This window comes from Emys orbicularis, chromosome 10, assembly GCF_028017835.1.
Source record: "Emys orbicularis isolate rEmyOrb1 chromosome 10, rEmyOrb1.hap1, whole genome shotgun sequence".
NCBI classification, from domain to species: Eukaryota; Metazoa; Chordata; order Testudines; family Emydidae; genus Emys; species Emys orbicularis.
Genome location: NC_088692.1, coordinates 53515122 through 53535441, shown reverse-complemented (window position 1 = coordinate 53535441; position 20320 = coordinate 53515122). Strand labels below are relative to the sequence as shown.

At 43.3% G+C, this 20320-nt stretch overlaps 1 protein-coding gene across 1 annotated transcript in view; it reads left to right on the top strand.

The window, feature by feature from the left end:
• The first annotated feature begins 17748 nt into the window (after positions 1-17748).
• The window catches only part of PSTPIP1 (proline-serine-threonine phosphatase interacting protein 1), a 92429-nt gene continuing 89857 nt past the window's right edge, over positions 17749-20320 (top strand). The window contains exon 1 of the mRNA XM_065412284.1: positions 17749-17831. Coding sequence (XP_065268356.1) covers positions 17799-17831 — 33 coding nt within the window. The 5' untranslated portion in view covers positions 17749-17798. The remainder of the gene's footprint in view (positions 17832-20320) is intronic.

The window sequence follows — 20320 nt, the reverse complement described above, 5'->3', positions numbered from 1 at the left end:
GAGTTCTATCACTGACCTGCTGAGTGATCCTGGGCCAGTCTTTTCATTTTACTGTTTCCCCTCTCACCCTTTATCTATTTACATTGTAAACTCTTTGGGGCAGGGACTGTCTCTTACCACATATTAGAGCAGCACCTAACACACTGAGGCCCCCACTTCACTTGGCTACTGAAATACTCACAGTAATTTGGGGGGAAATACTAACGGGGATGATTTTAATACAGTACTGAATCCATTTATAAATCTCATAATTGGTAGGCAAAACTAATAGATCTGCTGAGTGCACACTTCAAACATCAGGGCTCTGTTCCAACTCGCCATGAAGACAATGGAAAAACTGACGCTGACTTCAGTAGGACCGAGTTAGGTCGAAAAAGAAAATACAAATATACTGATAAACACATTGGTCTGTGTGCTGGGGGGTGAACAGGTATTTTTAATTCCTAAAATTTGCATTATTGCAGGAACATACATGTCCTAGTGAATAGAGCACTGGACTGGTATATGTGGGAGCTTAGTTTCTATTCCTGGCTCTGACAGAGGCCAGTTGGATGATCTGGGGAAAGTCACTTCTTTCTATTCCTCAGTTTCCCCTTTAGTAAAATGGAGATAACAAGGTTGAGATCCTTGGTAAAGCGCCTTGAGATCTACAGGTAAACAGCACTATATAAGAGCTAGGTATTAATTATAATCAAAAATTCAATATGGGTTTGCCTTTCATGAATTTTTGGGGTTCTGAGATTCATTTTCATGTTAAATGTAAATTCAATTAAAGCAAAACACCAATTAAAGAGACATTCTGTATTATAACAAACTGTGGATTTGTGTCAAGGCAGTTTAATAAGGCCCTTTAAAAAAACCCAACCCCATAAATATACTAGCAAAACATTAACTTTCCTCCCCATGGTTAATGTTGCAGAGTTTTTGAGAACACTGAATACTAAACTTTGCTGGTTTACATTTAGCTTTCAGCCAGCAGCAAGAGCTGAACTTTAAAAGGGATCTAACAAATCACTCCGAGGCCTCCGGGCTGCAGTTGCTGTTTCCATGGAAACAGAGATTGGCTTGTCACAGAGGATAAGGTGGTGTAAAATAATTGTAAATCGACAGAATTGAGGATAGTTTCAAAGCACTTCACTGAAAATCTGACATCCGTTTCCATGGAAATAGAAATGGCAGCTTCCAGATAACCAGTTAGAACTCTTGGAAGTTTTAGCTGTGATTTCCCACTGGGAGATGAAAATTGTGCTGTTTTGCTGTTATCAGTGTCTATAGATTTTGAGACCCAATAGGCTCTGATTGTTGTATAGAGTCTGTATTGTTTTATTTTTTAACATTAATATAAGCCTGTTAAAGATGGGTTCCTTATGTTATTGTGATAGGTGCTTTAGATCTGACAGAGATAGTTTCCTACTATTTTCCATTTCACAAGCACAGTGATTTATCCAAAGAGACTTGACATATGCATTAACTAGATACCCACATAGTCTGAAGTATTACCATCTAATTATATGCCTCTTTTTATAATTTCCAGCTATAGAACCCCCATCCAACCTCTATCTAGAAGAGAAAGTATATTGTCTGTATTATCAGAGAACTATAAATCATTAACATAACACTGAAAAGTGTCATGTTTGAAGCACTGGATGTGTACAATCCCCACCCCCTGCACTGATATTTTAAGGATGAGACCAAATAAAAAACTAACTCTCAACTTCATATCATTATAGTGGGCAGAACCAAAACACCAAAACTCTGTTCTGAACCATCCCAAACTCAAGGGTTTAAAATCTGAACCTTCCCAGCGTTTACAATTGGAATCTGTACTCAACCCAGCATGATCATAAACCTGCAGTATACAGTAATAACTCGCTGTTACTACAAATGGCCACAATTGCACCTTTCATCAACAAGCACTTCATAACGGTCTTGAAACTAACTTATGGGACTGCTTTCCCCATCCACATTCTAACGAGAATTATGGCTGCTTATCAGACAGAAGAGACTAGTTTATAGACCATCCAAACCATCTTTTCTCCTATGTTCTGTTTCTTTGTGTTTTCTTATTAAAACAACCCCAAATTTACAGAAGGAACATTTTTATCTGAGTTTGTAACCACATGTAATATCCTTCAATACACATACACGCTTAGATCCAGGGTTCTCACAATACATTTTTTGGTGGCCTCAGAGTGCGGCCACCAACTCTTGCTGGTGGTTGCTATGACAAATTTTCTTAAAATACTTGATTAACTTTAGGAAAAACAAATAAATATGCACATCTACATGCCCAAATCGTTATAATTTATTTATATGGGGTTTTATTGCAGACTCAATAATAAAAATAATGTACAATTCTCTATTCTTTACTGGACATAACAGAATAGAAACACAAATAAGGTGCTTTGCACATCCTTGTATTTTGTGGTTGTTGCTTTTGTTTTTGGTTGCTTTTTTTTTTTTTTTTTATTATACTTGCTAGCTAGTACGTCTGGTGCTGCAAAAAGTAATATTTGTATGTTTGTTAATATCACTTTTCATAGCAGACGTACTAGCTAGCTGGGAGGCTGTGAAAAGTGATATTAAGAACCGTACAAATATCAATTTTCACAGCAGACTTACTCAACCCTGGCAAGCCAGGGGACAAATTAAGCCCTGGATGGGCAGGTGGGTAGGGAGACAGTGGGGGCCAGAGGTGATGGGTGAGATGGATGGGGGGCCGGGGAGGGAGTAGGGGCCAGGGGTAATGGGGGGGGGCTGTGAACCCAAGGGTCCAGGGCCAGAGCACGAAGCCCTGTGGCTGGGGGCCAGAGCCCGCCACTACGTGGCTGGAGCCCAGGGCTGGAGGAGGCTGCGGGGGCCAGGGACAATGAGGGGGAAGAGGTGGTGAGCCCAGAGCCGGCACCTGCTGCCGTGTGGCTGGGGTCCAGGGCCAGAGCCCAAAATCCCATGACCGGAGCCTGCCGCCTGCTGCCCCAGGGCTAAAGCCCGAGACTCACCACCCCCGGGAAAGTGGGGAACTCACTGGCTGCCTGCTCCTCCAGCGTTTGTGGCTTCAGAGGAGGGGAGGGCCCAACCCCTTCTGGTGGTCCTGGGGGAGAGGTACTGCTTTGCGTTCCCCCCAAGTCACTGCCCAGGAGGCTGTGGCTGCAAGAAAAGCCCCTGGTTGCCACATGCGGCCACGGTGCCCACATTTGAGAAACACTCGCTTAGATGTATTGTAAAGTTATTTGCTATATACTTGAGATCAGAAAAAAGTTTATTTTCTGTACAGCGGGCTTTTCTGAGTACAGGGGATCCCTGGTATATGTCAGGGTTGCGACGGATACCAAAATGACAGATACCGGGGAATTTTTCCCCATAAGAAATAATGGCCCATCCTGCCTTTTCCCACCCCCTCTCCACCTCATGTCACCTCTTCCCGTCCAGTTCTGCCCCCTCCTCTGAGTGCACCCTGTCCCCGCTCCTCCTCCCCCATCCCAGAGCCTCCTGCATGCCACTGAACAGTTGTTTCGCAGCATGCAGGAGACGCTGGGAGGGAGGGGGAGGAGTTGATCAGTGGCCTTGTGGGGCGCTGGCGGACAGGAGGCACTGGGCGGGGAGGAGGGGTGCTGGCTGCTGGTGGGTGCTAAGCACCCACAGAAAAGTGATGCCAAATGTGAAGCGAGTAAGTTGCAAACGACAGATATGTGGATCGGGACCGACATGAATCAGAAAACATTCCTCTATTGATGAGCGATGGTTACGTGAAACGACGGATAAGGGGAGATATATACCGGGGAACCCCTGTAACTGTGGATTTTGCAAACTACAGAATACAAAGCAGATGGCTGTGATGGACTTCAGTGGAATTGTAAGGCAAAGTACTTAGGTCAGGGGGTAGCCATAAACTCAGATCCCAAGGCCAGAAGGGACCATTGCGATCATCTAATCTGACCTGTATACACAAGCCAGTCACAATGGGATCCACTGATATTCCACTGAATTTTAGGCTCTATTTAGCCAGAAATTAGAGAACCTTATCCAGAAGGAGTACTGTCAATTTTAGGCTCTGGTGGTTATAGTTCAGAAGGCCAGCTGGAGTAATAATGCCTAGAAAATAGTAGACAGTTGTGGACATGTGGCAAAGAGAGACTACTAGAAATCTGTGGTGTCAGGAACAGTGAATATTTGAATTTTGAGTGGATTAGCCAGGTTTACAGCTTGATAAGAACATATTCTATTACACATTGTATCTAACCTTGACTCTTTCCTTGGTGCTGTCTAGGTGACCAGTGTACAGCTTCATGAGCCCAGGGAGCATGAGGGTGGGCTGGGTCCCCCAAGATCACTACTGGCATTTCAACATTGTCAGCGGTAATCCTCTGGTTAGGAACAAATGTCCTTGCTTGTCTTTTTTTGAAAAATCCTGTGTTATTAAAGATGCGAGCATCATTGCTGACAGTCACAGTCCTGCATAGTGAGAGACGATTAATAGCCCTACACACTCACATGACAATGGCCTGTCGGTTTTCCAACTCCAAAATGATTTCCCACTGATCAGTTGCATGCTTCCAGAGTGCGATCGCCACTCGCTTCTCCACTGTCAATGCAGCTCTCATTCTGGTGTCCCTGTGCTTGAGGGCTGGCATGAACTTGGCACACAGATCCAGGAATGCAGCCTTTTGCATCTGTAAGTTCCTAAGCCACCACTCATCGTCCCAACCTGCATTATGGTGTGATCCACCAGTCAGTGCTTGTTTCTCGGACTCAGATGCAGTGCTCCGCCACCTACAGCCACTCCGTGAACACCAACCACTGCCTTGAATTGTTTTCTGCTATGTCCATCAGCAAACTGTTGAAGATATCATAGTGCAAGAACTGGGGACGTGACTTCGAGAGTCTCTGAAGACAGGAGAATCAGGCTTCCTGTATTTGCAACGTTCAAGAGAATAGCACAGAGCTCTGAGAGCTGACATCTTTGACAGAAGCATGGAGAGACCAAAAAGCACCATGCAGGTTTGTGGGATTTAAAAAAAAAATGCTGTGTAAATTATGGGAAAAGGATGGTATTATGGAATGGAAAAAGTTACATGCTTGGAACTTGATCCCTGCATGTCATTAATATCCCACAAAACATTGCAAAAATGTCCCAAAAGGCATTGTACTGGATGGTGGTGCATGGCACAGAGGAATGCCTATCCATGGTACACCGCACTTTACATCAATGCAAGCACTCGTAGTGAGCATGTGCAGCTCTAATGCAAACGGGCAAGTATACAGGGGCCCGAGCAACATATAAATGGTGGTGGCTGTACACTGATCTAAATTGCATTGACTGTGGTTTGTCCCATACAGATGACCAAACTAATCCCTTAACCTCCCTCCTTGAATCTCATTTTACTCTGTTAACATAATATAATGCTTCTCTCCTGCACAGGGTGTCATGGGCTTTAATTCATTATACATCTGAAAAGAACATTGAGATTATTAGATGAAAAGCATAAAGAAGTGCATAGCACTAATCAAATGGGGAGGGGGGAGGGGAGGAATTAGTGATGGCATGATTCAACTGTGTTTCCAAATTCCATTCCCAGGTAAGGCAGCAGAGGTAGCAAGTGGGATTATGGCATAATGATTTCCACCCACTCCAGTAGGAAGAATTTCCATATATTCAATTATTTTTCATAGTGTGAGCTTAATATAAGGTAAGAAAACCTAAGGACCACATTCCATAGCCAAATGCCTGCTTTAAGTACACTTCAGTTAAAAATATCTTCTACTAAGTCACTGATTTTTACTTACAAAAGGTTTTACTGTACAGTGGTATCCTCTTAAAATGAAGTCACTTAAAAAACAACTATTCCCAAATACAAAAACTGCTATTTTCACACTTGCACAAACACAGACACGATTTGAGACTTTCATTCTATTCACTAATAGTAGAGTTTCTCTAGAGTTCACTGTAGGTGCGTTTCACAGTACAGCTTTTAAAAAATATAAAACACGAATCTTTTTCCCCACAATCTTTTCTATTCACCTTACCAAAGTTACGAAAATACATTGAAATGCAATTTACATGGTAAATTTACACGGGGGCGGGGGAGAGCCTGAATGAATGATGAAGTCCAATAAATTTAATACACTCTCATCCTCATAATTGACTCAATTCATTTGGAAGGAATTCTATATGTGATTACCCTGGGGTTAATATCAGTGACATTTCTGACTAACTGAAGACGTCTCTTGAATGATTAGTTTTATAGATACCGTTGTCCCTGGTGCTGAGCAGAAACTGGTGAGATGGAGATAGTTATTTTCTTGGTGAAATTTGTTTATTTACAAAATACACTAACATCCTGTTTACTTGAAAAGAGATGGTAACAGCTTACATGCAACTCTCACAGAGAGCTTGGGTAAGACATCCCTGCCCCCGTCCACAGAAGCAGCTGCCTTGGCTTTCTCCAGGCCAGGTCTCATACATGTCTCTGCTTACAGTAGGGCATTCCAAGTGCTGTCCAGTCTAGTCTCCGAGTTTTTCAACTGGGTAAATCCAGCCCAAGGAACCCCATCAGACCACATGGTCTGGACAGATTGCCTCGCCATTTACCATCCTTTTCCAGAGCTGCTTTGCAATACGAAGGAATCTCAGAGCTTTAACTTCCAGACAAAGGAGAATAGTTAAACCCACACAATATTCTTAATGACTCTTTGCATGCAGTTACTGCATCCTGAGGCCTGGTCTACACTAGAAAATCCGGTTGGCATAACTAAATTGCTCAGAGGTGTGAAAAATCCACACCTCTGAGCAGCGTAGTTAAGCCGACCTAAGTCCCCGTGTAGCCATCACTAGGTTGATGGAAGAATTCTTCGTCAAACTAGCTATCGCCTCTCGGAGAGGGGGATGACCTATGCTGATGGAAGAATCCCTTCTGTTGGAACAGGAAGCGCTACAGTGACGCAGCTGTGCTGCTGTAGTGTTTAAGCATAGACAAGCCCTTACTTTCATTCTGGTTGCTTTTAACATTATGGTCTATTTAACATGTGTCTTTTAATGCATTTTCCCCGATTAAGTGCTTCAGGATGAACTTCCTACATAGTGTATACATAAAACAAAAGGACATAAAATACTAGGGTTGTGGATCTACACTATTGTACTCCATACGTGGCAAGCTCATAGACTCATAGACTTTAAGGTCAGAAGGGACCATTATGATGATCTAGTCTGACCTCCTGCACAATGCAGGCCACAGAATCTCACCCACCCACTCCTGTAACAAACCCCTAACCTATGTCTGAGTTATTGAAGTCCTCAAATCGTGGTTTAAAGACCTCAAGGTGCAGAGAATCCTCCAGCAAGTGACCCGTGCCCCACGCTGATCTTTGATGATTAGCAGGTAAATATGCCCAATGGAAGGCGAAAAACCTCCAGGGCCTCTGCCAATCTGCCCTGGAGGAAAATTCCTTCCCGACCCCAAATATGGCGATCAGTTAAACCCTGAGCATGTCGGCAAGACTCACCAGCCAGCACCCAGGAAAAAATTCTCTGTAGTAACTCAAATCCCACCCCATCTAACATCCCATCACAGACCATTGGGCATATTTACCTGCTAATAATCAAAGATCAATTAATTGCCAAAATTAGGCTATCCCATCATACCATCCCCTCCATAAACTTATCAAGCTTAGTCTTGAAGCCATGTCTTTTGCCCCCACTACTCCCCTTGGAAGGCTGTTCCAGAACTTCACTCCTCTAATGGTTAGAAACCTTCATGTAATTTCAAGTCTAAACTTCCTAATGTCCAGTTTATATCCATTTGTTCTTGTGTCCACATTGGTACTAAGCTTAAATAATTCCTCTCCCTCCCTGATATTTATCCCTCTGATATATTTATAAAGACCAATCATATCTCCCCTCAGCCTTCTTTTGGTTAGGCTAAACAAGCCAAACTCTTTGAGTCTCCTTTCATAAGACAGGTTTTCCATTCCTCGGATCATCCTAGTAGCCCAGGGGTCGGCAACGTTCGGCACGCGGCTCGCCAGGGTAAGCACCCTGGCGGGCCGGGCCAGCTTTATTTACCTGCTGACGCGGCAGGTTCGGCCGATCGCGGCCCCCACTGGCCGCGGTTCGCTGTCCCGGGCCAATGGGGGCGGCGAGAAGTGGCGCGGGCGAGCGATGTGCTGGCCGCGGCTTCTCGCCACCCCCATTGGCCCGGGACGGCGAACTGCGGTCAGTGGGGGCCGCGATCGGCCGAACCTGCCGCGTCAGCAGGTAAATAAAACTGGCCCGGCCCGCCAGGGTGCTTACCCTGGTGAGCCGCGTGCCGAACGTTGCCGACCCCTGTAGTAGCCCTTCTCTGTACCTGTTCCAGTTTGAATTCATCCTTCTTCAACATGGGAGACCAGAACTGCACACAATATTCCAGATGAGGTCTCACCAGTGCCTTGTATAATGGTACTAACACCTCCTTATCTTTACTGGAAATACCTCGCCTGATGCATCCCAAGACCGCATTAGCTTTTTTAACAGCCATATCACATTGGCGGCTCATAGTCGTCCTGTGATCAACCAATACTCTGAGGTCCTTCTCCTCCTCTGTTACTTCCAACTGATGTGTCCCCAATTTATAACCAAAATTCTTGTTATTAATCCCTAAATGCATGCCCTTGCACTTTTCACTATTAAATTTCATCCTATTACTATTACTCCAGTTTACAAGATCATCCAGATCTTCCTGTATGATATCCCGGTCCTTCTCTGTAATAGCAATACCTCCCAGCTTTGTGTCATCCGCAAACTTTATTAGCACATTCCCACTTTTTGTGCCAAGGTCAGTAATAAAAAGATTAAACAAGATTGGTCCCAAAACCAATCCCTGAGGAACTCCACTAGTAACCTCCTTCCAGCCTGACAGTTCACCTTTCAGTATGACCCGTTGTAGTCTCCCCTTTAACCAGTTCCTTATCCACCTTTCAATTTTCATATTGATCCCCATCTTTTCCAATTTAGCTAATAACTCCCCATGTGGAACCGTATCAAATGCCTTACTGAAATCGAGGTAAATTAGATCCACTGCCTTTCCTTTGTCTAAAAAATCTGTTACCTTCTCAAAGAAGATCAGGTTGGTTTGGCACGATCTACCTTTTGTAAAACCATGTTGTATTTTGTCCCAATTACCATTGACCTCAATGTCCTTAACTACTTTCTCCTTCAATTTTTTCCCCAAGACCTTGCATACTACAGATGTCAAACTAACAGGCCTATAGTTACTTGGATCACTTTTTTTTCCTTTCTTAAAAATAGGAACTATGTTAGCAATTCTCCAGTCATACGGTACAACCCCTGAGTTTACTGATTCATTAAAAATTCTTGCTAATGGGCTTTCAATTTCATGTGCCAGTTCCTTTAATGTTCTTGGATGAAGATTATCTGGGCCCCCCAATTTAGTCCCATTAAGCTGTTTGAGTTTGGCTTCTACCTCGGATGTGGTAATAGCTACCTCTATATCCTCATTCCCATTTGTCATCCTACCATTATCCCTAAACTCCTCATTAGCCTCATTAAAGACTGAGGCAAAGTATCTGTTTAGATATTGGGCCATGCCTAGATTATCCTCCACTCCATCCTCAGTGTTTAGCTGTCCCACTTCTTCTTTCTTTGTTTTCTTCTTATTTAATGGCTATAGAACCTTTTACTATTGGTTTTAATTCCCTTTGCCTACATGGCTTTTGGCCTTTCTCACTTTATCCCTACATGTTCTGACCTCAATAAGGTAGCTTTCCTTGCTAATCCCTCCCATCTTCCACTCCTTGTAGGCTTTCTGCTTTTTCTTAATCACCTCTCTGAGATGCTTGCTCATCCAGCTTGGTCTACAACTCCTGCCTATGAATTTTTTCCCCTTTCTTGGGATGCAGGCTTCTGATAGTCTCTGCAATTTTGATTTGAAGTAATTCCAGGCCTCCTCCACCTTTAGATCCACAAGTTCTTCAGTCCAATCCACTTCCCTAACTAATTTCCTTAATTCTTTAAAGTTAGCCCTTTTGAAATCAAAAACCCTAGTCCCAGATCTATTTTTGTTTATCCTTCCATCTAGTTTGAACTGAATTAGCTCATGATCACTTGAACCAAGGTTGTCCCCTACAACCATTTCTTCTATGAGGTCCTCACTACTCACCAAAACCAAATCTAAAATGGCATCCCCTCTTGTTGGTTCTTCAACTACTTGGTGAAGGAATCCATCGCATCCAGGAAAATCTGAGTCCTATTATTCTTACTAGCACGTGTCCTCCAGTCTATATCTGGGAAGTTAAAGTCTCCCATGATCACACAATTCCCATTAGTGTTTACTTCATTAAAAACACTAAAGAGATCTCTATCCATATCCAAATCGGATCCTGGCGGTCTGTAGCACACCCCAAGCACTATCTCAGGGGAGGCTCTAGTAGCTTTCTTTCCCAATGTGATTTTTGCCCAGACAGACTCTGTCTTATCCATTCCATCCCTTCTTATTTCTTTACAGTCTACCTCATCATTGATATACAATGCTACTCCACCACCTTTGCCATTATTTCTGTCTTTCCTAAACATCACATAGCCTTCAATACCTGTACTCCAGTCATGACTATTATTCCACCATGTTTCTGTTATCCCTATAATATCTGGTTTCACTTCCTGCACCAGTAGCTCTAGTTCCTCCATTTTGTTACCTATGCTCCTCGCATTAGTGTACAAACATCTTAATTTTTGCCGTTTGGCTTCACTGACATTCTTTATCCGATTAGGCACAGACATTCTACCACCAGTATACCTATTAGACTGGTATCTACACTACCCTTCCTTCTTATGTCCATTCTCATACCCATGGCTGTATCCTTTCTTACTTTTTCTTCCCTCTCAATGTTAAATTCCGGCGTGGAGATTACCTGGACATCTCCCAACCATCTCCCCCAAATTCCTAGTTTAAAGCTCTCTTAATCAGTTGTGCCAGCCTTCATCCTAGAAGTCTATTTCCCTCCTTACTCAGGTGAAGTCCATCCCGAGAGAACAGTCCTCTGTCCATGAATGCTTCCCAGTGGCCATACATCCCAAAGCCCTCCTTATAGCACCACTGCCTGAGCCATCTGTTGATTGCCATAATCTTGTCACACGTTTGTTGCCCTTCTCTAGGAACAAGCAGAATCCCACTGAAGATCACCTGAGCCTCAATTTCCTTAAGCGTCTTCCCCAGCCTGGCATAGTCTCCCTTGATATGTTCCAGCGAGAATCTAGCTGTATCCTTTGTTCCCACATGAAGGACAATCAGTGGATTCTTTCCCGCTCCCATTAGGATCCTTTTCAGCCTCAGGTCCACATCCTGTATCTTAGCACCCGGCAGACAGCACACCCTTCTGTTCTCCGGATCAGCTCTAGTTACAGGCCTGTCTATTCTCAGTAAGGAGTCCCCAATCACGTAGACCTGCCTTTTCCTGGTGATGGTGCGATTCTCCAGTCTATCCCCTGTTCCCTCTGGCTGCAAGTCCTCTCGATTTCTATTGTCCCTTGCAATCCTCTGCAACCCATCCCGTATCCTCCTGGGGCTCATATTTGGTGTTTTTATCTCCATTGACTCTTCCCCTCTTCCTATAGGACTAGCTGCTCTTCTCTTCTTCCTTGCCCTCTCACCTTCAGCGGCCACCTGCTGTGCCCCTTCTTCATTTTCCAACTCTGCAAACCTGTTCTTGAGCTCTATTTCTCCTTCACTAGCCCGTCTTTTCCTCTGCCTGGTTCTCTTAGTCACATGCTTTCACTTTCCTCACCCAGCAGTCTCCCCTCAGAGTTCTTTGGTCCTGCTTCCATCTGCAAGTCTGAGCTTTTCCCTTCAGCCTCCTCATGTCTTTGCTCCATCATCCGCTTGAACATCCTTCTAAACTCAACCAGAGTTTCCACCTGCATCTCCAATCCTCGGATCTTTTCTTCCATCAGCTCTATCAGGCGGCACTTCATGCAGACAAAACTCTTTTCAGGTACCCCCTCCAGGATCATGTACATGCTGCAGCTTCCACATCCAGTCATCCTCATTGTGTCTTCCACTGCTGCCTCTGTATCGGTCATAGCCTTCCCACCTAAAACCTGTTAGTCCGGGAAACACAAACCAAACCACCACCACCCACAGCAAAACAAACCCCCAATAGGCACCAGAACACTGGCAGAACACCACCCACTTAGTCTCCCCCGGAAACTCCCCTTGCAAACTCCCACTGAAACTCCCCTGTTTACAGCTCTGTTTGCTGGCTCCTGTGCCGCTGCAGCTGTCTATGGCGCTGCCTGCCTGCCTGCCTGCCTGGCTACATTTATAGGACCCCTAAGCAGAGAAGCCCTGCCCCCTAATCAGGGCTCAGCTTCTCTCCCAGCACACTGCCCCTATCAGCCTCCACACATATAACTACAAAATACAATACACAAAATACAAAAACCTTGCAAGTGTGTGCGTGCATCCCCTTATTCATGATAAGAAATACTAAGTGTTCACACCTATGGGACTTGTTTGTGATGAAATGAAAAACAGTATTTCAGTTTAAAAAAAAAAATGCCTGGGAGAGAAACAAGAATCCATTGAGACAAGTTGAAAAAATAGTGAATTATGCCAAAGGAGAGTATAGACAGGGGTGCCGAGCCCAGCAAAAGGTGAGTTTGGTGGCTTCCACAGCCTGCTCCCCTATCTGGATCAGTGAAGGCTATGCTAGTTGCTGCTTTGGGTATGGGAAGGGATTTTCCCTCATACCACCAGACTGGCTGAGGCTGGACAATGTTTTTTCACCTTTCTGACAGCAAAATCCAACCAGAGGGCTAGGATCGTCCCGCTCCCAGAGGCCACAGTTTGACCTATTTGAGAGTTATTTAGTTGTCATACCTTTCGGCAGGTGCCCAGTGCAGAAACTCACTGATTTAGGCTCCAGATCAAAAAAGGTAACATGGTGGCCAGCCTGAGGGCATCTCCTTATGAGATGGGGGCAATATGTCTAGCTTCCTGGGGGCAAATGTGAACCAGGGTCCAGGACAATATCTGGGGGGACTGCCCCTGTCAATGCGCTTTATAGCAGTGCTGGTGAGGGGAGGTGTCAAAGGTCCCCTCTCACCTCAACCCCTGAAAGGGGAGGGATATTAGCAGGTGAGTGGAGGCACCCAGAAAACCTCCTAGTGTTATGATTGGCTGCCCCGTGATGAGATCACACAAAGAATTGGTAAAGGATTAATGGGCTAAAAATGACTACTCTGGGCTGTCTCCCGACAGGAAACGGATGTAATTTTTGACCAATAAAGTTGTGGCCTTGTTAGAACCTAAACCATGTGGTCCTTTCCTTCTTCCCTGCCATGAGCACACCAGAGAGAGAGTCCCTGTCGGACGGAGACCATTTCAGACTTTATCAGCAAACAATCTTCACTTCCAACCACCATCAGTGAAATTCCAGACAGGTGTAATTTTGAACTGATGTCCTCCCTCCACAACTGCATGTTGCCCTCTTAAATAACTTCTCTCTAAAAATGACACTGGAACCATCTCTATTTAATAATGTGAAAAAGTCCAGCTTTAAAGCACAGCCCTCTGAAGGCCAAGTAACATGCTGCTAATGAAGGGATTCAAGCACAGTGGAGGTCAATTGCACTGGACATATTATGTTTCCATTTTTCTCCTACTGTCATTTCAGTCCCCGCTGCTACCATGAAAACAAAGGGACAGAGCTGTGAAGCACACTGGTGCGGATTAAAAATAATAGTGCAGAATGTGTTAAAATGTTTTGCAGAAAAAGAATGACTTTAGAACCTTCCTAGCAGCACGGATACACACATGCTGTACTGAGATCTACCTTGTGGTCAAAGAGTGGTGATCAAGAGGTTTCAGAGAGGCATACATTCTCATTGTCTTTACTGTTGAAATGCAATTGTTATCATGAAAGATCCATCATGGTGGTATGATTCTGGCTTGCTTTTTAAAAGATATTTTATTCCCCAAAGCTTAGATAGATTATTGTTCCTCCACTTTTACTTCCCATCCCTCTTCTGAGAAAATGCTAAATAGAAAGGAGTTGCTGTCCCTTCATATATTTACGGATGTTAAATGGAAACTTTTGGATGGCCAGATTTTTATCTTAGCTTGTTTCACCTAAGAAGTTTCAGAAATCTGCTACCCAGCCTGGGCTTGCATCTGCACTAGCAGAGTTAATCGACACCTGTTGTATTTTTGAGATTAGAAACCTGCTCTCAATTTACTTTTGAAGAGCTACAAACAGTTATTTGTATAAGACAAGTTCCTTGGAAGTGGAGTGCATAATCATTTGTTTAAATCGTTTCACATAATGCACTTCAGCACTTCTTCGTGCAGTTTTCAAGAGCCTCAGACTAGGAATGCTATTTATCCTCATTACACGTAGCCTCCATCTAAATAGAATAGCACAGCACATAAGTTTAAATGAGAAACTGAAGAGTCTACAGTTAATAGCTTTCTTAAATTGTTGTTAATGTGGCAGTGAAATGTATCTATCCCTTCCTTGCATAACAAAGCCTATATGTACTTTATTAATATCAGTCATCTGCCAGGCTAAGCAATACTTTTCCAGATATTTCATCCTGTATAGTTGTGCTATGTAAGACTGCTTTCTGTTGGATGGAGTATGTCAAATCTGTTCATTCATATGTAGCTTCTCTCTAACAACTGAGATAGAGGAACGGTTCCCTTAGGACTCCATCCTGCAAGGTTCTGGGCACTCTGGTTCCAATCCAGCAAAACACATCAACATGTACTTAATAGTATAAGCATGCAAGTCTCTAGGCTTCAGTTTGGGCCACCATAATGCTCAGCACAATGCAGGGTCGAGTCCCTAGTTAACGAGGAAGTAATCTGTGTGAGAGAGGCCAGGATTTCTAACCCTGATGCTGTAGATATGTGGCTAGTTGACAATAGTAGTGGTTTTTTTTTTAAATAATGAGCTAGGTGAAAGAAACCTTGTTGAGTTTGGTTAAAACCCCTGTTGGGGTTGATAGGTGTGAACTCATCCCTCAATTAACATAACTGGAAACATAAGCCCTGCAGACAAAAGTGTATGTGAACCGGCCTAGGAGCTTTTGAGCTGAGTATTGGTTTGGGTAGGTGTGTGTGTGAGAGAACACACACCTACTGAGGTCACAGACAAGAACAGAGAGGTAGAGAGAGAGTTTTTGGGTTTGGTGTTAACTAAAGAGGGCGTAGGGCTGGTAAGACAAGAAATTACTCCTTTTTGTTCTTGGTTCCTTCTGTGTTCAGAGACACAGGACTTTGTACATTCCTTGATGTAGTTTTGTTTATTTACAAAGAAACACCTGGCTACCACCAATTTCTACTCCCAACTGGAACACTCACAGAGCCCTAAACTTTGACTAGTTGCTCTGATCAAAAAGGAGAAATGATATATTTGCAGCTGTGGATCATTAAACTAGAATATGTAGTTAGAGCCAGGAATAGAACCCAGGAATCCTGGCTCCAAGACTCCTGCTCTGCCACTGTCTTTTGTGACTATAAGCCAGAGAGAAACTGAAGCACAGGGAGGCTGTCTCTCTAAAATGGAGATAATACTTCTCTTTCTCATAGGAGAAGGGAGGCTCAATTTGAGGATAAACGTGTCCTTGTACATCTCTGCTCTCCTTTCCTTCTACTGCCCTTTTTTACACTCTCTATGCTTCTCCCAATGTTCTCTCATTATTCCCTTAGGGCTTGACTGTGCAAGATGCTGAGTGTATGCTTAAATCCTTTGCTGGATTGGGGCCAGCAAGCAGGACCATTGAAGGCAGTGGGACAACTCTCATGCTTGAAGTGAAGCATTTGCTCAAGGGCTGTGCTTGATCAGGACTAGCGTATTCAGCACCTTGCATGACTGAGCCCTTGTCTTCTCCTTGCTATTCATGATTCCATGCCTCTTTCATGCTGGTTTGAACAGTCCCATATGCCTAGTCCACCAAGTGCCCTGCCTCTTCGGAAATCCCACTACTTCCACAAATCCTTCCCACCTTGTTCTCCTCACCAATACCCTCTGCTCATCTTTCTTGATCTGACCAGTTGTCCTGTGACTAGTCTCTCGGATTGTAAACTTTGGAGGTGAGGAAACATGTCAATTTTATGTTACATTTGCATCACTACATGCATGTCTAGTAACAACAATTGCAGAACGAATCCTACAATTAGATCACTGTAAGCAGACACTTATGCCCACGGGGAGGCCCAGTGAGGTCAAGAGGGCTCTGTGTGTCCACAAGGTCTACCTGTGTGGAACTGACTGCAGGATCAGGGGAAACCCCTGCAAAATGCTTTGAGATCCTTCAAAGAAAGAGACCGGTTCTAAGTACTGTTTCAATAGATCAGATTTAAAAATTAATTGAGTGCACCTCAGGCATTTTAAATGTACATATAGTGGGGCAGGTTTGGAAGTGGATAGTATGCTGCTGGGAAACCCAGATTTCCAGAGCTTTGTATGGGCTATTCCCTACTCCACATTCAAAAGGCTCCTTGTTCAAATTCCAGTCAGAATTTTAAAATAAAAACCCCTCAAAAATTTTGAAAGGGACTGACAGACAAATTGCATCGATCATAGCGTTAAGAGGAAAGCAGAGACAAGTCATAGTTTCAAATAAAGAAAATTACCACGTTAGTAAAAATTATTTCCAGGCCTATAAAAATATCTGTCATCCGATTTAGCTACTTGTTTTAAACACTGCATTTCAGTGCTTCAGTGGGTGAGGTGTTCTGCACACTGTTAGCTTAAATGTCTGCTCTTCAAAATGGTTAACAACTTCAGACCTCTGTGCTGGTAAGCTGTTAACTCTAACTAACCTCTCACTCACTCCTCACTTTTTAAAGAGTTTGGAGTTTACTTCTAGACTCACTTATGCAGCTTCTTAGTAAATAAGACAGTGCCTCCCGTAATATTTTATTTGCAAATGACTTGACAGATCACACAGGGTGCATTCCTAGCACTCATTTTACTGAATCATCACATTTTAAAATTCTTTACACAATGATGTCAGGAGGAAGCTCTGGATTAGCATTCCAATGTCAGTGTGCATGCCTTTTTTTTTTTAAATAGTCACAAAGACATTTGTATGAAGGCAGTTTGCAAATCAGAGAAATATATATATATATATATATATATATATATATTTACAATGAAGACATTGTGATTTCCTCAGTCCTGCTAAGGGGCTGCAAAATGTAACTTTGCAGCTACACTTCCTGTGCGTGTGTGTGAACTTCTGCCAAAAAGATTATGAAGAAATGCGGTGCATGATTTTTTCTGCAATGCCTCCTCAGCATGTGACTATTTTAATCTGATTTCCTCCCTGGTTTGTCTCTTTCTATTATGCTGGTTTCCTTATTATTAATTATTATTATTATTTTTGCATTCTCTCTTTGTGTAGTTGATCAGATCCTGTGATCACCATTTTTTTTTTTTTTTTTGCCAGTAGCTCACGTGCACACATGGCGAGGAGCAAACTGACATCATTTGACATCACGCTGCTTCCTTATTTCAATACTAACTGTTTACCAGAAGAGAAACAGGTTTGGGGATAGGCTGGGTTTTTTTTTGTTTTTTTGTTTTGGGTTAGTGAGGTTTTTTCTCTTCACAGTAGCAGATGGAGCTTCCTCAAACTGCCCAGTGCTGTTTTTCATTTTAAAAGAGACAGGACTGTGGAAGTGTTTCACTTTCTGCTCTAGCTGGTGTATAGTAACAGCAGCAAAGCTGAGTGCCGCTGCTAGTCTGCTCTCAGAGCAAACCTGTTAAAGGATTTTTCCCCCCTCCATAAATCAATAGGCATGACACAGCTGCAGTTCAAAGATGCATTTTGGGTAAGTGTGCAGTTCCTCTATATTTCCTGTGTTATACCTTCATTTATACATCTAAAGAGATTTTCTATTAATTTAATTATAGTTCACTCTTCAAACTGAGTTTAGAAGCAGATTAACCTCCCCCCCCCCAAATATACTGTTTGCTATGATAACCATTTAACCTAAGACACATTGTAAAGCGTTATGGTCGACTTGGACTATATGACAGGTGAGGTTCTGATGCTTTATTTCTAAACTAAGTACTCAAACCCTTTGAAAGGAACAAGGCTTAGTTTGTCATGCAGCCCCAAGACCACTTGCTTATAGTGAATTGTTGGAGTTAGGGAGTCGCTACTCTGAGCAGGTGAACTGTTGCTAATGGTATTATGATTTCTCTAATACTTGCTTTTAGAATTTTTCAAGAGTCAGCCAAACTAACAGCCCCACACAGAACCTTACCATGCACCCACCTGCTGTGTGTATATCTAACTTAAACATGCAGAAGGGCATTCATGTTGCATTAAGGGCTCAGTATGCCAAACCATGAGTCAAGGTCTTCCCCCCCCCCTTTTTTTTAAATGGAGATGGACTTAAAATCATGAGAATTTCAGTAATAATAATTTTTAGAGCGGGGGGATATTAATTTGCCTTTTGGTTTCTGAGCCTTTAGTTGTCATATTTTCAATCTCTTCTCTGGAAACGCAAGGGTTAGAAACAATTTGTTTTTTTAAACGAAAGCTGAGATTTGTAAGCAGGAGCTGGGGCTTTAAGAAAAACAACCAACGCTGTATGGCTTACGGGCTGAAAATGACACTTCTTCCCCACCCCTCTTTCCCTCCTTGCCTCTTCCCCAGCCCTGGAAAGCACCTGCAAAGGATCGGGAATCTACATGTGGGAAGGGAGTGAAGATGAGTGCACTACCCTCATCATCCCCTCACCAAGCCTGAGGAGAATCCACTTAAAATTTAATTCAACGCTGATGCTGTATTAACTTTCATGCCACACCCACAGCACAATGAACCCCCTGTGGGTGAAGTGGAGGGGAAGGACCATGGGTGGAGTGGAGTGGGGAGATAAGGAAAAAGGAGAAGTGGTGCAGAGGTAAAAAAATAGAAATGGCTAACCTAAACTAAACTCCATATTCCCCAAATGAGAAGTAGGCAAACTCCATTTCCCTGCAATTACACTCCGGAAAGGTTACAAAGTAGCAGCCGTGTTAGTCTGTATCCGCAAAAAGAACAGGAGTACTTGTGGCACCGTCCAACTCCTTAGCAGCTTGTCTCTACGAGAGCTGCAAAGCCTGGTTACTGGAGAAGAGGCACACAGCAGGCCCTGGCTGGAGCTATTGTTGAAGTACAGGCCTTCTGCACAGATGATCCTGATCTCCAGTGAATATTGGAGAATCCACAGTTCCGCAGGCCAGCCACTGGATTCTTTCCTGGGGTGGGTGCCAATGGTTTCCCTGGGTGAGCTTTTCTCCCTTCGATCATCTCCGGGGGTTTTCCCACAGGAGGAGCTTTGAGCAGTTAAAATAGGACCCGAAAATACAAAAATTAAAGTTCCTATTGTAATGCTAACACAGCCGTGGGTGCACCTAGGAGAGATTTTCCAGGTCTGTTTTTTCTGTTAAGGTTGGTAAATGTACAGTGTAATATTCAGGATGGGGAAATGTAGCTAGTCAGCGCTACTGTAACTTCAGCTTCTGCATTTTGAGACTTCTTTTTAAACTGTGCAACTTACATTTTGCATAATACTTTTTTTGTATGTAGGAGCCAGATCCTCAGTTGGAGTAAATCAGCATAGCTCTGTGGAAGTCCATGGAGCTATGCTAATTTACACCAGTTGATAATCTGGTCCTAGCAAGGTTTTGGTTGTGTTTTTTCCCAGTAAAAGCCCATTGCCTGTCTTTTGGAATGTTAGTATTTGAATAATTCCTACTAGGCTTTGAAGTTTACACCTCCTTAAAGTGAACTTACCTTTGTTTTTGCTATTGTTTGGCTACAAAGAGTTTTTTTGCAGGGCTTAGTTAATAGGGTAGAAACACATCCGGTGGCTGTATCTTCACAATTAAAAAAACTAAAATAAAAACTTAGAATGTACAGGATATTGCACAATGTGCAACACCTCACAGTGAGGCACTATAAATCACAGGATCGGCAGTTAATTTCCCATCCATGAGTTTCTGCTATGTCCAATAGCAAGACAGGTTTTGGAAGAGATTTGCTGTGTCTCTTTCAATGAGAGATTCATCTCCCACATTCAACTGGCCCCAACAGCTGTGACTATGTCTTCATGACAAAACAAGGTGGTTTTCACCTCATGGTAGCTATCTTGAGATAGCTCCTTAAAAACTTAGTGGAGACAAGGCAAAGGTAGTTCTTATCTCAATGTACCTTGTCAAGGTCAACCCCAGGTGAGGGGTATACTGTTCACCTCAACTAGCAATTATGAGGTAAAAACTACCTGTGCTTCATCTACACTAGGATTTAAGTTGAGGGAGTTGAGGCAAA